General features: G+C 40.0%; 1 protein-coding gene across 1 annotated transcript; it reads right to left on the reverse strand.

The window, feature by feature from the left end:
* Positions 1-7128: 7128 nt before the first annotated feature.
* On the reverse strand, positions 7129-16869 carry LOC118392532 (globoside alpha-1,3-N-acetylgalactosaminyltransferase 1-like). Its single transcript, XM_035784578.2, has 7 exons — positions 16664-16869; positions 12313-12348; positions 11936-11977; positions 11720-11797; positions 11553-11585; positions 11255-11389; positions 7129-8104 (listed from the first exon to the last, which is right to left on the reverse strand). The coding sequence occupies exons 1-7, from the start codon at positions 16726-16728 to the stop codon at positions 7402-7404; spliced, it is 1092 nt and encodes a 363-aa protein (XP_035640471.1). The 5' UTR covers positions 16729-16869; the 3' UTR covers positions 7129-7401.
* Positions 16870-17497: the final 628 nt, after the last annotated feature.

The following is a 17497-nucleotide window of genomic DNA, read 5'->3' on the forward strand; positions in this document are numbered from 1 at the left end:
GAGTGCTACAGTAATTTAGCTCAGTTACCTTAGATTTCTTGGGAACTGGAACAATGGTGGCCCTCTTGAAGCATGTGGGAATAGCAAACTGGGATAAGGATTGATTGAATATGTCCGTAAACACACCAGCCAGCTTGTCTGCGCATGCTCTGAGGACGCAGCTAGGCCGTCTGGGCCGGCAGCCCTACGAGGGTTAACACGCTTAAATGCTTTACTCACGTTGGCTGCGGTGAAGGAGAGCACACAGGTTTTGGTAGCGGGCCTTGTCATTGGCACTGTATTGACCTCAAAGCGAGCAAAGAAGTTGTTTAGTTTGTCTGGGAGCAGAACATTGTGGTCCGCGACGGGGCTGGTTTTCTTTTTGTAGTCTGTGATTGACTGTAGACGCTGCCACATACCTCTCATGTCTGAACGATTGAATTGCAACTCTACTTTGTCTCTGTACTGACGCTTAGCTTGTTTGATTGCTACACTGTTTGTATTCGGTCATGTTTACCGGTCGTCTTTCCCTGATTAAAAGCAGTGGTTCAGTTTTGCACGAATGCTGCCATCAATCCACAGTTTCAGGTTGGGGAAGGATTTAAGTTGCTGTGGGTACAACATCACCGATGCACTTGCTAATAAACTCGCTCACCGAATCAGCGTATTCATCAATGTTGTTGTTCAACGCTATGCGGAACATATCCCAGTCCATGTGATCGAAGCAATCTTAGGACCATGCCTCAGGACTACCTGGCCAGGTGGACTTGCTGTCCCCAGCCCACCTGGCCGTGCTGCTGCTCCAGTTTGAACTGTTCTGCCTGCGGCTATGGAATCCTGATCTGTTCACCGGACGTGCTACCTGTCCCAGACCTGCTGTTTTCAACTCTCTAGAGACAGCAGGAGTGGTAGAGATACTCTTAATGATCGGCTATGAAAAGCCAACTGGCATTTACTCCTGAGATGCTGACTTGCTGCACACTCGACAACTACTGTGATTATTATTATTTGACCATGCTGGTCATTTATGAACATTTGAACATCTTGGCCATGTTCTGTTATAATCTCCACCCGGCACAGCCAGAAGAGGACTGGCCATCCCTCATAGCCTGGTTCCTCTCGAGGTTTTGGCCTTTCTAGGGGGTTTTTCCTAGCCACTGTGCTTCTACACCTGCATTTCTTGCTGTTTGGAGTTTTAGGCTGGGTTTCTGTACAGCACTTTGAGATGTCAGCTGATGTACGAAGGGCTATATAAATACATTTGATTTGATCTTGAAGCGTGGAATCAGATTGGTCGGGCCAGCGTTGAACAGACCTGCACATGGGCGTTTCCTGTTTTAGTTTCTGTCTATAGGCTGGGAGCAACAAAATGGAGTCATGGTCAGATTTTCCGAAAGGAGGGCGGGGCAGGGCTTTGTATGCGTCGCAGAAGTTAGAGTAACAATGGTCCAGGATTTTTTCCGCCCTGGTAGCGCATTCGATATGCTGATAAAGTTTAGGGAGACTTGTTTTCAGATTAGCCTTGTTAAAATCCCCAGCTACAATGAATGCAGCCTCAGGATATGTGGTTTCCAGTTTACATAGTCCAATGAAGTTCATTCAGGGCCATCGATGTGTCTGCTTGGGGGGGATATATACGGCTGTGATTATAATCTAAGAGAATTCTCTTGGTAGATAATGAGGTCGATATTTGATTGTAAGGAATTCTAGGTCAGGTGAGCAAAATGACTTGAGTTCCTGTATGTTGTTATGATCACACCACGTCTCGTTAATCATAAGGCATACACCCCCGCCCTTTTTACCAGAGAGATGTTTGTTTCTGTCAGCGCGATGTGTGAAGAAACCAGGTTGCTGTACTGACTCCAATAGCGTGTCTCGAGTGAGCCACGTTTCCATGAAACAAAGAACGTTACAATCTCTGATGTCTCTCTGGAAGGCAACCCTTGCTCGGATTTCGTCTACCTTGTTGTCAAGAGACTGGACATTGGTGAGTAGTAAACTTGGGAGCGGTGCGCGATGTGCACATCTATGGAGCCTGACCAGAAGACCGCTTCTTCTGTCCCTTCTGCGACGGCGTTGTTTTGGGTCGCTGGCTGGGATCCGATCCATTGTCCTGGGTGGTGGTCCAAACAGAGGATCCGCTTCGGGAAAGTCGTATTCCTGGTCGTAATGTTGGTAAGTTGACGTTGCCCTTATATCCAATAGTTCCTCCCAGCTGTATGTAATAAAATTTAAGATTTACTGGGGTAACAATGTAAGAAATAATACATAAAAAATAAATAAATACTGCAGTTTCCTGAGAAAGCGAAGCGGCCATCTCTGTCGGCACAGGATGTAGAAGTTTTTGGTCGCAGGTCTAGGAATGGTTGAATAAGTGCAACATTTACCTGGAGCTAACTCTGCAGATAGCACTACTGAGTGATTTGAAAAGTAATGGTCAATCGATCAATAATATTTTTAGAAAAATGTTGTCTTTTTAATTTACAATCTGTAAAAACTATGAGAATAGAAAGTTTCAGAATTTTTGTGAAACATCACAGCACAGTTTAAAAATAGATGGCAAATAGATATAAAAAATATGGTGTTAAGAGATAAATGGGAGGGGTTGAGTGGAGCTGAAGGGTGGGATTAAAAACAACAAGATAACTAACTAGTGTAAAATATTCTGTGTCCGTAAAATGTATATAGGTTCAGAAGTTTTGTGAACAGCACAGTTAAAAATATATGGCAAAATATTTTAAAAAAGAGCTTCAGAGATAGATGGGAGGGGTTGATGGTAGCTGAAGCATGGGATTAAAAACAAAATATTGTGAAATACATTGTGTCCGTAAAATGTATGCAGCATGTAAAAGCTGGAAGTAGAAGCCTAAATGTTGTTGTCCATTAGTTTACGCCAATCATTTTTTTAAATAATAATAATAATAATAATAATAATTATTATTATTATTATATATATATTTTTGATTATGGAAAAAATATATATATATTTTTTTTCCATAATCAAAAATATTGTATTTTGATTATGGAAAATACATTTCACAGGGATTTACATGGTACAATTATTCTCTACACTATACTTGCTTGTTTTGTCACATAATGTAACGGTTGTCGTATGACGGAGAAGGCGAGGACCAAGGTGCAGCGTGGTATGTGTCCATATTTATTAAAATGAACACGGCAATAACAAAAAATACCAAAGAGAAATGCCTGAAAACCAGTTTTGGCTGGTGCAGACATGCAGCAGAAAACAATCACCCACGAAACACAATAGAAAACAGGCTACCTAAATATGGTTCTCAATCAGGGACAACGATTGACAGCTGCCTCTGATTGAGAACCATACCAGGCCAAACACCGAAATAGTAAATCATAGAAAAACTAACATAGACAACTTACCCAACTCACGCCCTGACCATACTAAAACAAAGACATAATGAAAGAACTAAGGTCAGAACGTGACACATTAACTGAAATTAGGCAAACTTTTATCATTTTTGCAACTTGGAAATGGTGAAGCGATTTCTGCATAGTGCATCTTTAACATCAATAACGGATCATAGCTTTCACCTGGATTCACAAGGTCAGTCTATGTCATTGAAAGAGCAGGTGTTCACAATGTTTTGTACACTCAGTGAATATTAACCCTGGATTGCTTCCGCTATGTATTGGCCAATGAGGCTTTGATGCTTCTGCATTCCTCCATAGGAATTAATGGAATTCTACAATATTTAAATTAAATGTTTCAAGGACAAAATTACATTTTGTATTTTGTTGTTGTAGTGGGGACTTCAACATTTGAATAAATAAAAATATATATACACTACCGGTGGTTGAGAGAATGCCAAGTGTACAAAGCTGTCATCAAGGTAAAGGGTGGCTATTTGAAAAATCTCAAATATTTGTTTAACACTTTTTGCTAGCTACATGATTCCATATGTGTTATTTCATAGTTTTGATGTCTTCACTATTACTCTATAATGTCGAAAATAGTCAAAATAAAGAAAATCCCTTGAATGAGTGGGTGTTCTAAAACTTTTGACCAGTAGTGTACTTTAAGGAAAATGTTTGAATTAGTTGGCCCATCAGCCAGATAGGACAAGTCCGACACGGACGGAACGATGGGATACATTTGTTCGGCTGCCCAGATAGGATAAGTTCGGCCGGGCCAGATGGGACAAGTCGGCCAGATAGCATAAGTTCGATAGGACAAGTCAGTCAGATAGGACAAGTTCGGATGGCCGGACAGACAGGACAAATTGGTCAGTTAAGACAAGTTTGGCCAGATAGGATAAGTTTGGATGGCCAGTCAGATAGGACAAATTCAGCCTGGGTGGCCAGATAGGACATGTCGGCCAGATAGGACTAGTTCGCCGGAAAGACAGATAGGATTAGTCCGTCTGGCCGGAAAGATAGGACAAGTTCGGCCACCTCGCCAGATAGTATAAGTTTGGCCGCCTGCCCAGATAGGATAAGTTTAGCCAGGAGGCCAGATCAGATAAGTTTGGCCGAGCGGCCAGATAGTACAAATTGGACAGATAAGATTGTAAGGCCTTACAGATTCAGTCCAGATTTTGTATTTAGACTCATTACATCCGATTTTTATGGTATCAATAAAACAATTGTTATTGCTCATTTCAAATATGGCCACACTGTACTTATAGATGCACGTTAGCACATATGCTAATGCTAAAAATACTTTTAAAAATCTTCTTCTCATGAACCATAAATCAGATTGACTCCAGATTTGGTATATATACATAATGAATTAACCTCTATTGAATTTGAGAATGATTAGTTGCTGTATTCAACGGTGGCCACGCTATACCACTAGATGTCACCATACCACACCAGGTCTATAAACACTGACCTGATGGACATGGGGCCATGAAATATGTTATGTAAACCTTATGCACAGTGCCCTTCCGTAATTATTGGGACAGTGAATATTTTTTCTTCTTTTGGCTCTATACTCCAAAAGGTTGGATTAGAAATTTAAAAATTACTGTGCAGACTGTCAGCTTTAATTTGGTATTTCCATTCATATCGGGTGAATCGTTTATAAATTACAGCACTTTTTCTACATAGTCCCCCCATTTTAGGGGAGTATTGGGACAAAAGTATTGGGACAAATTCACTTAAATGTATGTTAAATTATTAAAATGTTAAGTATTTGTTCCCATATTCATAGCACACAATGACTACATCAAGCTTGTGACTCTGTTGGACACATTTGCTCTTTGTTTTGATTGTGTTTGAGATAGTTTTGTGCCCAATAGAAATGAATGGTAAATAATGTATTGTGTCATTTCGGAATCACTTTATTGTAAATAAGAATACGAATAGAATATGTTTCTAAACACTTCTACATTAATGGGGATGGCACCATGTTTACGGATGATCCTGAGTGAATCGTGAATAATGATAAGTGAGAAAGTTACAGATGCACAAATATCATACCCCAAGACATACTAACCTCTCAACATTACAATAACAAGGGAGGTTAGTGTCTTTTTTGGGGGTATGATATTTGTGCGTATGTAAGTTATCCACAACTGTATGCAACTGTGTGTACCTGCGTGCACCTGTGTTGGTCATAATGATGCCTTTGATATTCATATTAAAACAAGTCAATTTCTCCATGTCCTTCATTTCCAATCACTTTGTGCCAATATAGAGCACTGCAGTCACACTAATGTAAATGAATGAATTATCATTTTCATTCACTGTAAGTAAATTCAGATTTTTAACAACAATTCTATGGAACTGGAAGAGGGTGAAGGTTTTCATAAACCCCTGTCTTAAGAGCAGCCAATAACCCAGAAAAAGAGAACATACATATATATATATGACCACTCCCAGACGGACAACCTGTTCTGTCTCAATGTGAGACAATGAAGACTAGCAGGAGCTTATGGCAACTCACCATAAGCTGGTTGAAATGAACATTGAGTCACCATTAGTTACTTTTCACAGTGGTGGAAACACTGTGAAAAGACCAGTTAAGGACCAGTTATACTGGTCCAGATAAATGTGTCAACTACCATAAGCTCCTGCCAATCTCCATTGTTACGGCTGTGAGAAGAAACAAATGGTGAATGGACCCAAGGGAGATGCCACAGCAAGTGTTTGTGCGGGTCACAAGTAATACAGAGGGAAAAGGATAATATAAATCAATACATGCTCTCAAATTCATACATTGACCATCGATGAGATCAAAATGATAGTTAAAACTATGTTTTGAGACAATACAGTGCGGTTGTTTTTACGATGACATTGTTTACAAAAGATGGAGAACAACAAGCTTATATTTTGGATTCTGATGCGGTACAGACGTTGTATTAAGGCAGGGCTCTCCAACCCTATTTCCGGAGAGCTACCCTCCTGTAGGTTTTCGCTCCAACCCCAGTTGTAACTAACCTGATTCAGCTTATCAACCAGCTAATTATTAGAATCAGGTGTGCTAGATTAGGGTTGGAGTGAAAACCTACAGGACGATAGCTCTCCAGGAACAGGGTTGGAGACCCCTGAATTAAGGTCATGAGGCATTTATACTGTAAGTTTTATTCTGCAAGAAGCAATGGCTATATATCATTAATTAAAAAGTCAATAAAAAATTTAAAAGTCAAAAAAAGTCAAAAAATGCACCAATCACATATTCCCCCTTTTCAAGAACAAGTATTTGATACACTGCCGATTTTGCAGGTTTTCCTACTTACAAAGCATGTAGAGGTCTGTCATTTTTATCATGGGTACACGTCAACTGTGAGAGACTGAATCTAAAACAAAAATCCAGAAAATCACATTGTAGGATTTTTAAGTAATTCATTAGCATTTTATATTTGGTACAGAAACCTTTGTTTGCATTTACAGAGATCATACGTTTCATGTAGTTCTTGACCAGGTTTGCAAACACTGCAGCAGGAATTTTGGCCTACTCCTCCATACAGACCTTCTCCAGATCCTTCAGGTTCCGGGGCTGTTGCTGGGCAATACGGACTTTCAGCTCCCTCCAAATATTTTCTATTTGGTTCAGGTCTGGAGACTGGCTAGGCCATATATATATATATATATATATATATATATATATATATATATATATATATATATATATATATATATATATATATAAAACGAAGAATGACACAAATATCACAAATATCATGTATTATCAGTATTAATTGCACATTCATTGCACAAACTCACCCTCTACCCACACTTCTGCTCCTATGACAAACATTTCTACATGGAAACAGCCCTTCATGTCTATAATACATCTTTAGCGGTAAAGGATATAAACTAATTGAGAGAAAAACGGAACAACATAAGCTTGTTTACTGAGCCAGCCACCTTGAATGTTTACAAATAGCAGCATCCTCCTCCCTGGCCTAGATCCTGAATCGTGGTGCGACAGTGGCCACAGCATTACTTTCTTTTCTTCACGTTGGGCCGAACCTCTGCATAGTTCTTGTTGACCTGAGAGAAGCGGATTATTTGCACCTCGTTGTTCTTGGCCTTGAAGTCCTGCCACAGGTATTCCGGAGACAGAATCTTAGTGGGCTTGTTGTAAAGAAGATATCGGTTCAGGTGGCTTTCCTCCTGCCATGCCGCCTCGATGGAGTTGGCGGCATCGGCCTCCAGCTGCTCGCGGCAGTACTTTGTCAGCTTGTGCACGTCCCTCACATAGCCAGCGATGGTGGCGCCTCCATAGTAGTAGTCTCCTTCCCCCGCGGGGATGTAGGCCCGCGAGGCAGGACGGCGTTCGTAAGGGTAGTGCTCGTGGGTGTGCTCATAGTAACCTGGGTGAATAGTGGCCACCAGCCTGCTCAATGTTTCTGCCCCCCACCGTCCGTGGAACTTCGTGTCCACATCCAAGCAAAAGATGTAGTCCACCTCCTTGCCTATCTGGTTCTCGATGGCGGTCTGGATCATCTCCATCCTCCTGGAGGAGATCTCTTGCCAGCGGTTGGAGCCAGGAACTGGGATGATGGTTACATTTCTACCGGGCGCGAGGACCACCGCTGGCACATCTTCCCTCCGGTCAGTGAAGATGTAGTAGTGCACTTTGAAATCCACCATGAAATGCTTCTCGGCAGTCTCTAGGAAGTCACGCAGGAAGCGCACATACCTAAAATACAAGGAGAACCAAGTAGGTTTCAGTTGCCCGTCTAATATGGCAAGAGGATAACTCAATTTTCTGTAATTATGACATAATGTACAGTCGTGGCCAAAAGTTATGAGAATGACACAAATATTCATCTTCACATAGTCTGCTGCCTCAGTTTGTATGATGGCAATGTGCATATACTCCAGAATGTTATGAAGAGTCCCTCTTTGCCATGCAAATGAACTGAATCCCCCAAAAACATTTCCACTGCATTTCAGCCCTGCCACAAAAGGACCAGCTGACATCATGTCAATGATTCTCCCGTTAAAACAGGTGTGAGTGTTGACGAGGACAAGGCTGGAGATCACTCTGTCATGCTGATTGAGTTTGAATAACAGGCTGGAAGCTTCAAAAGGAGGGTGATGCTTGGAATCATTGTTCTTCCTCTGTCAATCATGGCTACCTGAAAAGAAACACGTGCCATCATCATTGCTTTGCACAAAAAGGGCTTCACAGGCAAGGATATTGCCAGTAAGATTGCACCTAAATCAACCATTTATCGGATCATCAAGAACTTCAAAGAGAGCAGTTCAATTATTGTGAAGAAGGCTTCAGGGCGCCCAAGAAAGTCCAGCAAGCGCCAGGACCGTCTCCTAAAGTTGATTCAGCTGCGGGATCGGGGCACCACCAGTACAGAACTTGCTCAGGAATGGCAGCAGGCAGGTGTGAGTGTATCTGCACGCACAGTGAGGCAAAGACTTTTGGAGGATGGCCTGGTGTCAAGAAGGGCAGCAAAGAAGCCACTTCTCTCCAGGAAAAACATCAGGGACAGACTGATATTTTGAAAAAGGTACAGGGATTGGACTGCTGAGGACTGGGGTAAAGTAATTTTCTCTGATGAATCCCCTTTCCGATTGTTTGGGACATCCGGAAAAAAAGCTTGTCTGGAGAAGACAAGGTGAGCGCTACCATCAGTCCTGTGTCATGCCAACAGTAAAGCATCCTGAGACCATTCATGTGTGGGGTTGCTTCTCAGCCAAGGGAGTGGGCTCACTCACAGTTTTGCCTAAGAACACAGCCATGAATAAAGAATGGTACCAGCACATCCTCCAAGAACTTCTCCCAACCATCCAGGAACAGTTTGGTGACGGACAATGCCTTTTCCAGCATGATGGAGCACCTTGCCATAAGGCAAAAGTGATAACTAAGTGGCTTGGGGAACAAAACAACAATATTTTGGGTCCATGGCCAGGAAACTCCCCAGACCTTAATCCCATTGAGAATTTCTGGTCAATCCTCAAGAGGCGGATGGACAAACAAAACCACACAAATTCTGACAAACTTAAAAGCATTGATTATGCAAGAATGGGCTGCCATCAGTCAGGATGTGGCCCAGAAGTTAATTGACAGCATGCCAGGGCGGATTGCAGAGGTCATGAAAAAGAAGGGTCAACACTGCAAATATTGACTCTTTGCATCAACTTCATGTAATTGTCAATAAAAGCCTTTAACACTTATGAAATGCTTGTAATTATACTTCAGTATTCCATAGTAACATCTGCCAAAAATATCTAAAGAAACTGAAGCAGCAAACTTTGTGGAAATAAATATTTGTGTCATTCTTTTGAACACGACTGTATAATCTAAATCAAGATATTTTCCAACTTTGAGGTAGGCCTGCTGAGACTGAGACTCACTAGTTTGAGAAAAGGGTGTAGTGGAGACTAAGGCACTCAAAGGTTGGCAGTCAAAGTGTGGAACTTAACAGCGAGGAACATTTACGAACAAAATATGTGGGTTGTACATTTTTTTAAAATTTCTTCTCAGGTAACCAGAGCAAGTGCAAACTAAATTTAAACCTATTTTTACCGGTCACTCTTGTACATGTCCAGGTGACATGTATTTTTATGTACCCAGGAGGTAGAGAAAGGTAAAGAGAAGCGATGGTCTAGCAGGGGCCATGCTCTATGTGTAGGCTACTGTGAGTGTGAGTGAGTGACACAGGGAACAGGGAGGAGGGAGGGAGAGACGAGAGACAGCAACCAACCAAGCCAACAGGCGCTATAGTAGACTAATAGCTGCCATAGCTAGGTTATTTATCATCCAATATGATTACGTAGTACCCGTTTTGACAGCATCAGGCCAAGCTCTACCACTCAGATGACTTAAAAAATATGGCCGCAGGAAGATGTTTTTCAATTTATCAGGGGGTGTTGCAGCACCCTCAGCACCCCTTCTGCCCGTGGCTATGCCTAAACAACATTAACATAGAAAAACAGTTCTGTAGCAATGTGGTTTGTGCAATAGGCTATAGGCCCAATACATTATCATCACTGCATATGGGCTATGCTTGAATTGCCATTCCAATGCTGTTCTTCTCAGACCATTTTGAAATTATATTTCAAAACTGTAGGAACATGGTCACACTGGTAATATATAATTTGTTATATTACTTGAGGCACAGCTGAGTGAGCATAATCATTTGTTTTTTAGTTTATTTTACTGGATTGATAGTCTGCATCTGATGGGGCCATTCTGAGGGGAGGGAGGGAGAGAGCAGCAGTGAAGCTGTCTCTCATCCGACTCATCATCCCTCCGCTCTCCCTCGCTCTGCTGACAAAAAGGGGACATTCTTCCAGCTGATGGCGAAACTCAAGTTGCACTGCATTATTTCTACCTCATGCACCAATTCATGTTGTTACTCATGGTAGCCTAGTGGTTAAGTAGTTGAAAGGTTGCATGTTCAAATCCCTGAGCAGACTGGGTGGAAAATATGTCGATGTGCCCTTGAGTCTCTCTAGTCATGACTTTACAGGTTTCGAAATTTCACAGTATCAACTTTGCTGTGTGCTTGAGGCTTCTTTATACAGCCCAAGGCTCGAGGAAACCATAAAGACACAGTGATATGAGGTATCTGATTGGCCAGCGGTAGACCTATATGTGCACTTGATTTTCTCTCTGGGCCTGCTGGATATGCGGAGTTCTACCTTCAGACACATGAAATGGTTCAAAATGGGAACACAACGAGAAAAAAAATAGGAATGCAAGGCTTTATCATTGTTTGTTTTTACAGAAATGTTTGATGACTGACTACGAAAGTTATTCTACATTTGAGGCTCAGTGCTACCAGACATCCTGGTAGGGACGGCTGACGTGTGTGAGACTACTTACTTGCCAACAGCAAAGACAGTTGTGGCAATGCTGAGGTGCATAGGCTTGTAAATGCTGTCAACAATCAAGGGATTAAAGGTGCCTTCCCAGACAATTGGTGCCAACCAAGGGGTAACAGTTACCACATTGGTGCGCCTGAAAAAACAAAAGATATGTTAAAAGCTTGTGAACGCCCAGAGATATTCAATGCATCATAAGCAACTCTTTCATAGTGACTACATTTCCTGTACTTCCAAATGCACCTTCTCCTACTGATACTATGTCTACTACTAACAATAATAGATTCATAATAACTTACCCCTTTAACACACTGGGCTGCTTATACAGGAGTCTGAAAAGACCATGCAAAAAAATGACATTGTAAAATAGCGTACTGCTTTCAAAATGGCTGCAGTTGGTGAGTTTTGTAAAGAGGTGGTATCGGGTGAGATTATTATATTAGAGTAGACCAAAGAAGAGTCTCACCCCTGTGGGGACAGCATGTCCCGGGTCCTACAACTACAGTTATCCCGCCTGAAATTGACAGGGTCCTGCTGACACAACCTTCAGAGGGGGTTCAATGTTAATAGTGTGTTAATACTGAATGATAGCATCAGGAGAGGTTGTGGAAGGTTAGGGGTTCACAAAAAAAGTATACAAAAATAAGTTTGTTTATTATGTCAGTAACACAAATGGTCTTACCCCAAAACTTCTAGAATTCTGACATCCTTATTTTTCACCTCACTGTTGAAGAAAAAATGAACATTTTAGGTGACTTAACTAGTATGTCAAATCAAACAGAAAAGAAGTACAAAATGTAATTATTTCCATATTTACAATGGTAATGTAATCAGAAAATGTGATCTCAAATTAGATCTTAATCTATGGTCCTGACTCTCATTGTCATGAGCCCCCTGGGCTTTTTTTAAAAGGCCACATTTCAGCAATCACCTATAAAATAGATGACGGCATAGTGTCTTTCTGATGGGATTATATACGGGATGGGATTTCTATCAAGATTGGATTATATCATTGACAAAGATACAAACAAATGAACACTAAACAAGTTCCGATCTTACCCAAATGATGAGTAACAATATGTTAAAACCAGGACTCTAAAAAGGAGATAGAAAGAGGATTGATTAACACCATGTACATCAGCTATGATATCGACAATGCCCAAAAACATATATGTAAAAAGACGTGATATGCAGAGAAGCATACATTTTGGTTAAATGCCATTATCAGCTCTGTGCAAACACAAGTGTTGACACACATAGAGAAGAACAATGGTGCGTAATCAGAGTATATACACAACAAGTGGACGTAATTCAACAATGTGAGCAGAGCTAATAACAGAAGTATATTATAATTAAATATTATGATTATCAAAAGTGGACATCACAAAATTCATAGATTTACAAAATGAATGATATCTTAATCGTGGAAACCATCAGTATGACAACACTCATACATTGTATTCTGATGTTGTTCTGATGTATTCAGAATGAGAACACTTGTATTCTGATGTTATTCTAAGACTATGATGAAGTTTCCCCAAAGATCAGATATCACTAATTTGACTTAATAAAAAAGTATGATTCAAAGAACTGGCAGAGCCATGGAAGGACGGATATTCGCGCAAAAACGCATTGTTTCTCCCAAAGTTTGTCATTTGAGTGTTTGAAGTAATTCAGGACTGTATCCCAAAGCCAGTAGAATCTGTGCCTTTTACTGTTTCACCAGCAAGGATGTAGGCCTACCCAGTGCCAGTGGACCATGTAAATATGGGTGTGACCGATGCTCATGTTTAAGGTAAGAAAAGCAGCATATATCTATAGAACAACAAACACGCCATAGAACAGGTTAAGCACCTTTTTTATGTTGGAGGGCGTTGAATGGCAGGGATACCATAAGCTGTTCCACTTTTTTTGTTAAAGTGCTACTCCAGTCACCTTTTCACCTGATCTGTCACCTGATTTACTTTAAAAAAAACATGTTGCTTCTATATTGTTCCTCAAGCAAGGGTCGAGGCCGATGACGTAGCTGGGGGAAGTCTTTAAACAACTTTGACTAAAAGGAATGAACTGGAGGGCATACCCATATTTCAACAAACAGTGCCTTCAGAAACTATTAATACCCCTTGATTATTCCACATTTTATTGTGTTACAGCCTGAATTCAAATTGTTTTAAATAAATAAAAAATCTCACATCTACACACAACACCATAATGAGGAAGTGAAAATATGTTTTTTTTTAAACATTTTTGTACATTTATTGAAAATGAAATACATAAATATCAATTTACACAAGTACCTTTGGCAGCGATTACAGCTTTGAGTCTTTCTGGGTAAGTCTCTTAAGATATATTTTTTTCAAAATTCTTCAAGCTCTGTCAAGTTCGTTTCTGATCATTGCTGGACAACCATTTTCGGATCTTGTCAAAGATTTTCAAATAGATTTCAGTCAAAACTGTAACTCAGCCACTAAGGAACATTCATGGTTTCTTGGTAAGCAACTCCAGTGTTTCTTTGGCCTTGTGTTTTAGGCTATTGTCCTGCTGAAAGGTATATTCATCTCCTAGTGTCTGGTGGAAAGCAGACAAACAGGTTTTTCTCTAGGATTTTGACAGTGCTTAGCTCCATTCTGTTTCTTTATCCTGAAAAACTCGTCAGTCCTTAACGATTACAAGCATACACATAACATGATGCAGCCACCAGTATGCTTGAAAATAAGGAGAGGGGTACTGAGTAATGTGTTGTATTGGACTTGCCCCACATTTTTACTACTGAACTTATTTAGGCTTCCATAATAATTTTGGAGCAGCAGGTAGCCTAGTGGTTAGAGTGTTGGGCCAGTAAGTGAAAGGTTGCTAGGTCAAATCCCCAAGCTGACAATCTGTCGTTCTGCCCCTGAACAAGGCACTGTTACTAGGCCGTCATTGTAAATAAGAATTTGTTCTTAACTGACTTGCCTAGTTAAAAAATTATTTTTTAAATAACAGGGTTGAATACTTATTGACTCAAGACATTTCAGCTTTTCATTGTTAATTATACTGAACAAAAATTAAAATGCAGGAAGAAACCATTTCTAAGATTTTACTGAGTTACAGTTCTTGTAAGGAAATCAGTCAATTTAAATAAATAACTTTGGCACTAATCTAGGGAATTCACATGACTGTGAATACAGATATGCACCTGTTGGTCACAGATACCTTAAAATAATGTAGGGGCTTGGATTCGAAATCCAGTCAGTATCTGGTGTGACCATCATTTGCCTGATGCAGCGTGAAATCTCCTTCGCATAGAGTTGATCAGGCTGTTGATTGTGACCTGTGGAATGATGTCCCACTCTAAACAAATTTGTGCACAAAATTTGAGAGAAATAAAACATTTTGTGCATATGGAACATTTCTGGGATCTTTTATTTCAGCTCATGAAACATGGGCCCAACAGTTTACATGTTGAGTTTATATTTTAGTTGAGTGTAATTAACAAAAACAAATGTAAAACATAATTCCATTTTGACATTACGGGGTATTGTATGTCGGCCAGTGATAGAAAATCTAAATGTTACACATGTTCAACTCAGGCTGTAACACAACAAAGTGTGGAAACGGTCAAGGGGTGTGAATACTTTCTGAAAGCACTGTAATTCCTGTTCTAGAGCAGTAAAACTTGTTTCGGTTCCACCCCCGAATAATGATGCAGGCTACCCCTCCGTGACCTAGTGAAGGTTATCTTGTTTAAATTCTATGAAATGATGTTATATTTTTGTTATATGAAATTGTGCCAATTTTGTATTGTTACTAAGGGCTCTATTTGAACAAACATAACCCCATGGGAAATCTTAGCACTGGCGGTAACACTAAAGTGTTCGGGGGTGTGTCTGGGTTTTGATGATTAAACAGGTTGTGGCAAAATTATCTCCAAGGCTCATGCATGACAAGATGTGTAGAATAGCATTATAAAACTGGACATTTTTCTCTCTGCCCCATGGTAAAATGTGTTGGAAAGCAGGAAGTTAGCTGGGGCTGTGATGATACCTGCATTTTAGTCAGTTTTCCATGGTAAACACGGAACAGATCGAACGCTTTGGTCCTTTAAAAACCTGCTGTCGGCTATCTAAAATAGTGTGTGCTATGGCTTGGAAAATAAATACATGTGACTCTGGATGACACAATAATGATGTTCGTTTCCAACATTAAGGATGTTAAACATTAGGAAGTGACTCGAATGTTAGTCCGTTATAACCTAGATTGTTAAATAGCCTGGTCCATATTTGCTAAATATATTGAACATGTTTGCAGTCCACATTTTTCAAACTGCATTGCTACAATACGGAAATGCATGGCTCCATTGGCTATGGAATTCGCACTGATATCGATAGGAGCAATTTGCATTTCGAAAATGCACTGCATGTTCGACCCAAACGTTATAATAAAATGTGCCCACCGTCGCCGTTGATATGGCCAGTCTATAGTAATAACTTGACGTCCCTAAACTGACTTCATACAGTTACTGACACCTTATATTCAATGTGCATTGCACATAGACCTAATGAGTCCAACATCTTCACAGAGGTCACATGGACAAAACTAATTTTTAAAAAATGTGAAAGTCTGTTGACTGCTCGTGTTATTTTACTAAAACATTGGTTATAGGCTACTCATTAACCTACATTAACCTACGTTACCACTAAAACCATCTTTATGAGTCTTAAATATCACCAATATCACTGCTTGAAACTCGCACGTTGGCGAACCTTGTTAAGCCCACACCTCAAATATTTCCAAGCAAACCAGTTGATCTAAAACTGGTAAACTACTAACCTAGGCGCCAGCGATGGAAAATAGCAGAGCGCTAGTTTAAACGCCATTTGATAACAGCGCCGCCTTAATGCCAGACGAAAATAAAACACTAAGTATAATTATATGTATTTTACAGGTATAAGAAAGGTTTAATATTATAGTAAGTCATTTAAATCTGATTGTTACTATATTTAGAAAGCATTTCAATAATTTCAAGCCCAATTCCCACACTTTTGTTGAATAGAAAATAAATCATATGATTTTTCATATCTTCATATCTTTTTCATACTGAGCTCGTGTCCTCAAAATTGACTTCACCTCAGCAAATTATAAAAACATTTTTACTAGAAAGATGAGATGTAAATCTTTCTGGCAGTGTAAGCATTACGAGGTACTCAAAAAATTCATAGATTGACATAATGAATGATAATATCATCATCGTGGAAACCATCAATATGACAACACTCATACAGCCTGTTTCATTACAAGTGTATTCTGATGTTGTTCTGATGTATTCAGAACGAGAACACTTGTATTCTGATGTTATTCTATGATGAAGTTTCTCCAAAGATCCGATATCACTCATTTGACTTAATAAAACACAGAAAACGCAACATACCCCAAAAGTACGATTCCAAAAAGTGGCAGAGTGATGGAAGGACGGATTTTTGTGAAAAAACGCATTGTTCCTCCCAAAGTTTGCAATTCTATTAAATCAAACTTTGAGTGTTTGAAGTAATGCAGGACTGTATCCCAAAGCCAGTAGAATCTGTGCCTTTTACTGTTTCACCAGCAAGGATGTAGGCCTACCCAGTGCCAGTGGACCATGTAAATATGGGTGTGACCGATGCTCATGTTTAAGGTAAGAAAAGCAGCATATATCTATAGAACAACAAACACGCCATGGAACAGGTTAAGCACCTTTTTTTTTATGTTGGAGGGCGTTGAATGGCAGGGATAACACAAGATCTTGCACTTTTTTGTTTGTTAAAGTGCTACTCCAGTCTCCTTTTCAGCTGATCTGTCACCTGATTTACTTAACAAAACGTATTTTGTTCTATATTGCTTCAATATTGTTCCTCAAGCAAGGGTCGAGGCCGATGACGTAGCTGGGGGAAGTCTTTAAACAACTTTGACTAAAAGGAATGAACTGGAGGGTAATACTACCCATATTTCAACAAACAGTGCCTTCAGAAACTATTAATACCCCTTGACTAATTCCACATTTTGTTGTGTTACAGCCTGAATTCAAATTATTTTTAGACATTTTTGCAAATGTATTGACAATGAAATACAGAAATATCTAATTTACATACAGTGCCTTGCGAAAGTATTCGGCCCCCTTGAACTTTGCGACCTTTTGCCACATTTCAGGCTTAAAACATAAAGATATAAAACTGTATTATTTTGTGAAGAATCAACAACAAGTGGGACACAATCATGAAGTGGAACA

This window comes from Oncorhynchus keta, chromosome 13 (assembly GCF_023373465.1).
Source record: "Oncorhynchus keta strain PuntledgeMale-10-30-2019 chromosome 13, Oket_V2, whole genome shotgun sequence".
Lineage (NCBI taxonomy): Eukaryota > Metazoa > Chordata > Actinopteri > Salmoniformes > Salmonidae > Oncorhynchus > Oncorhynchus keta.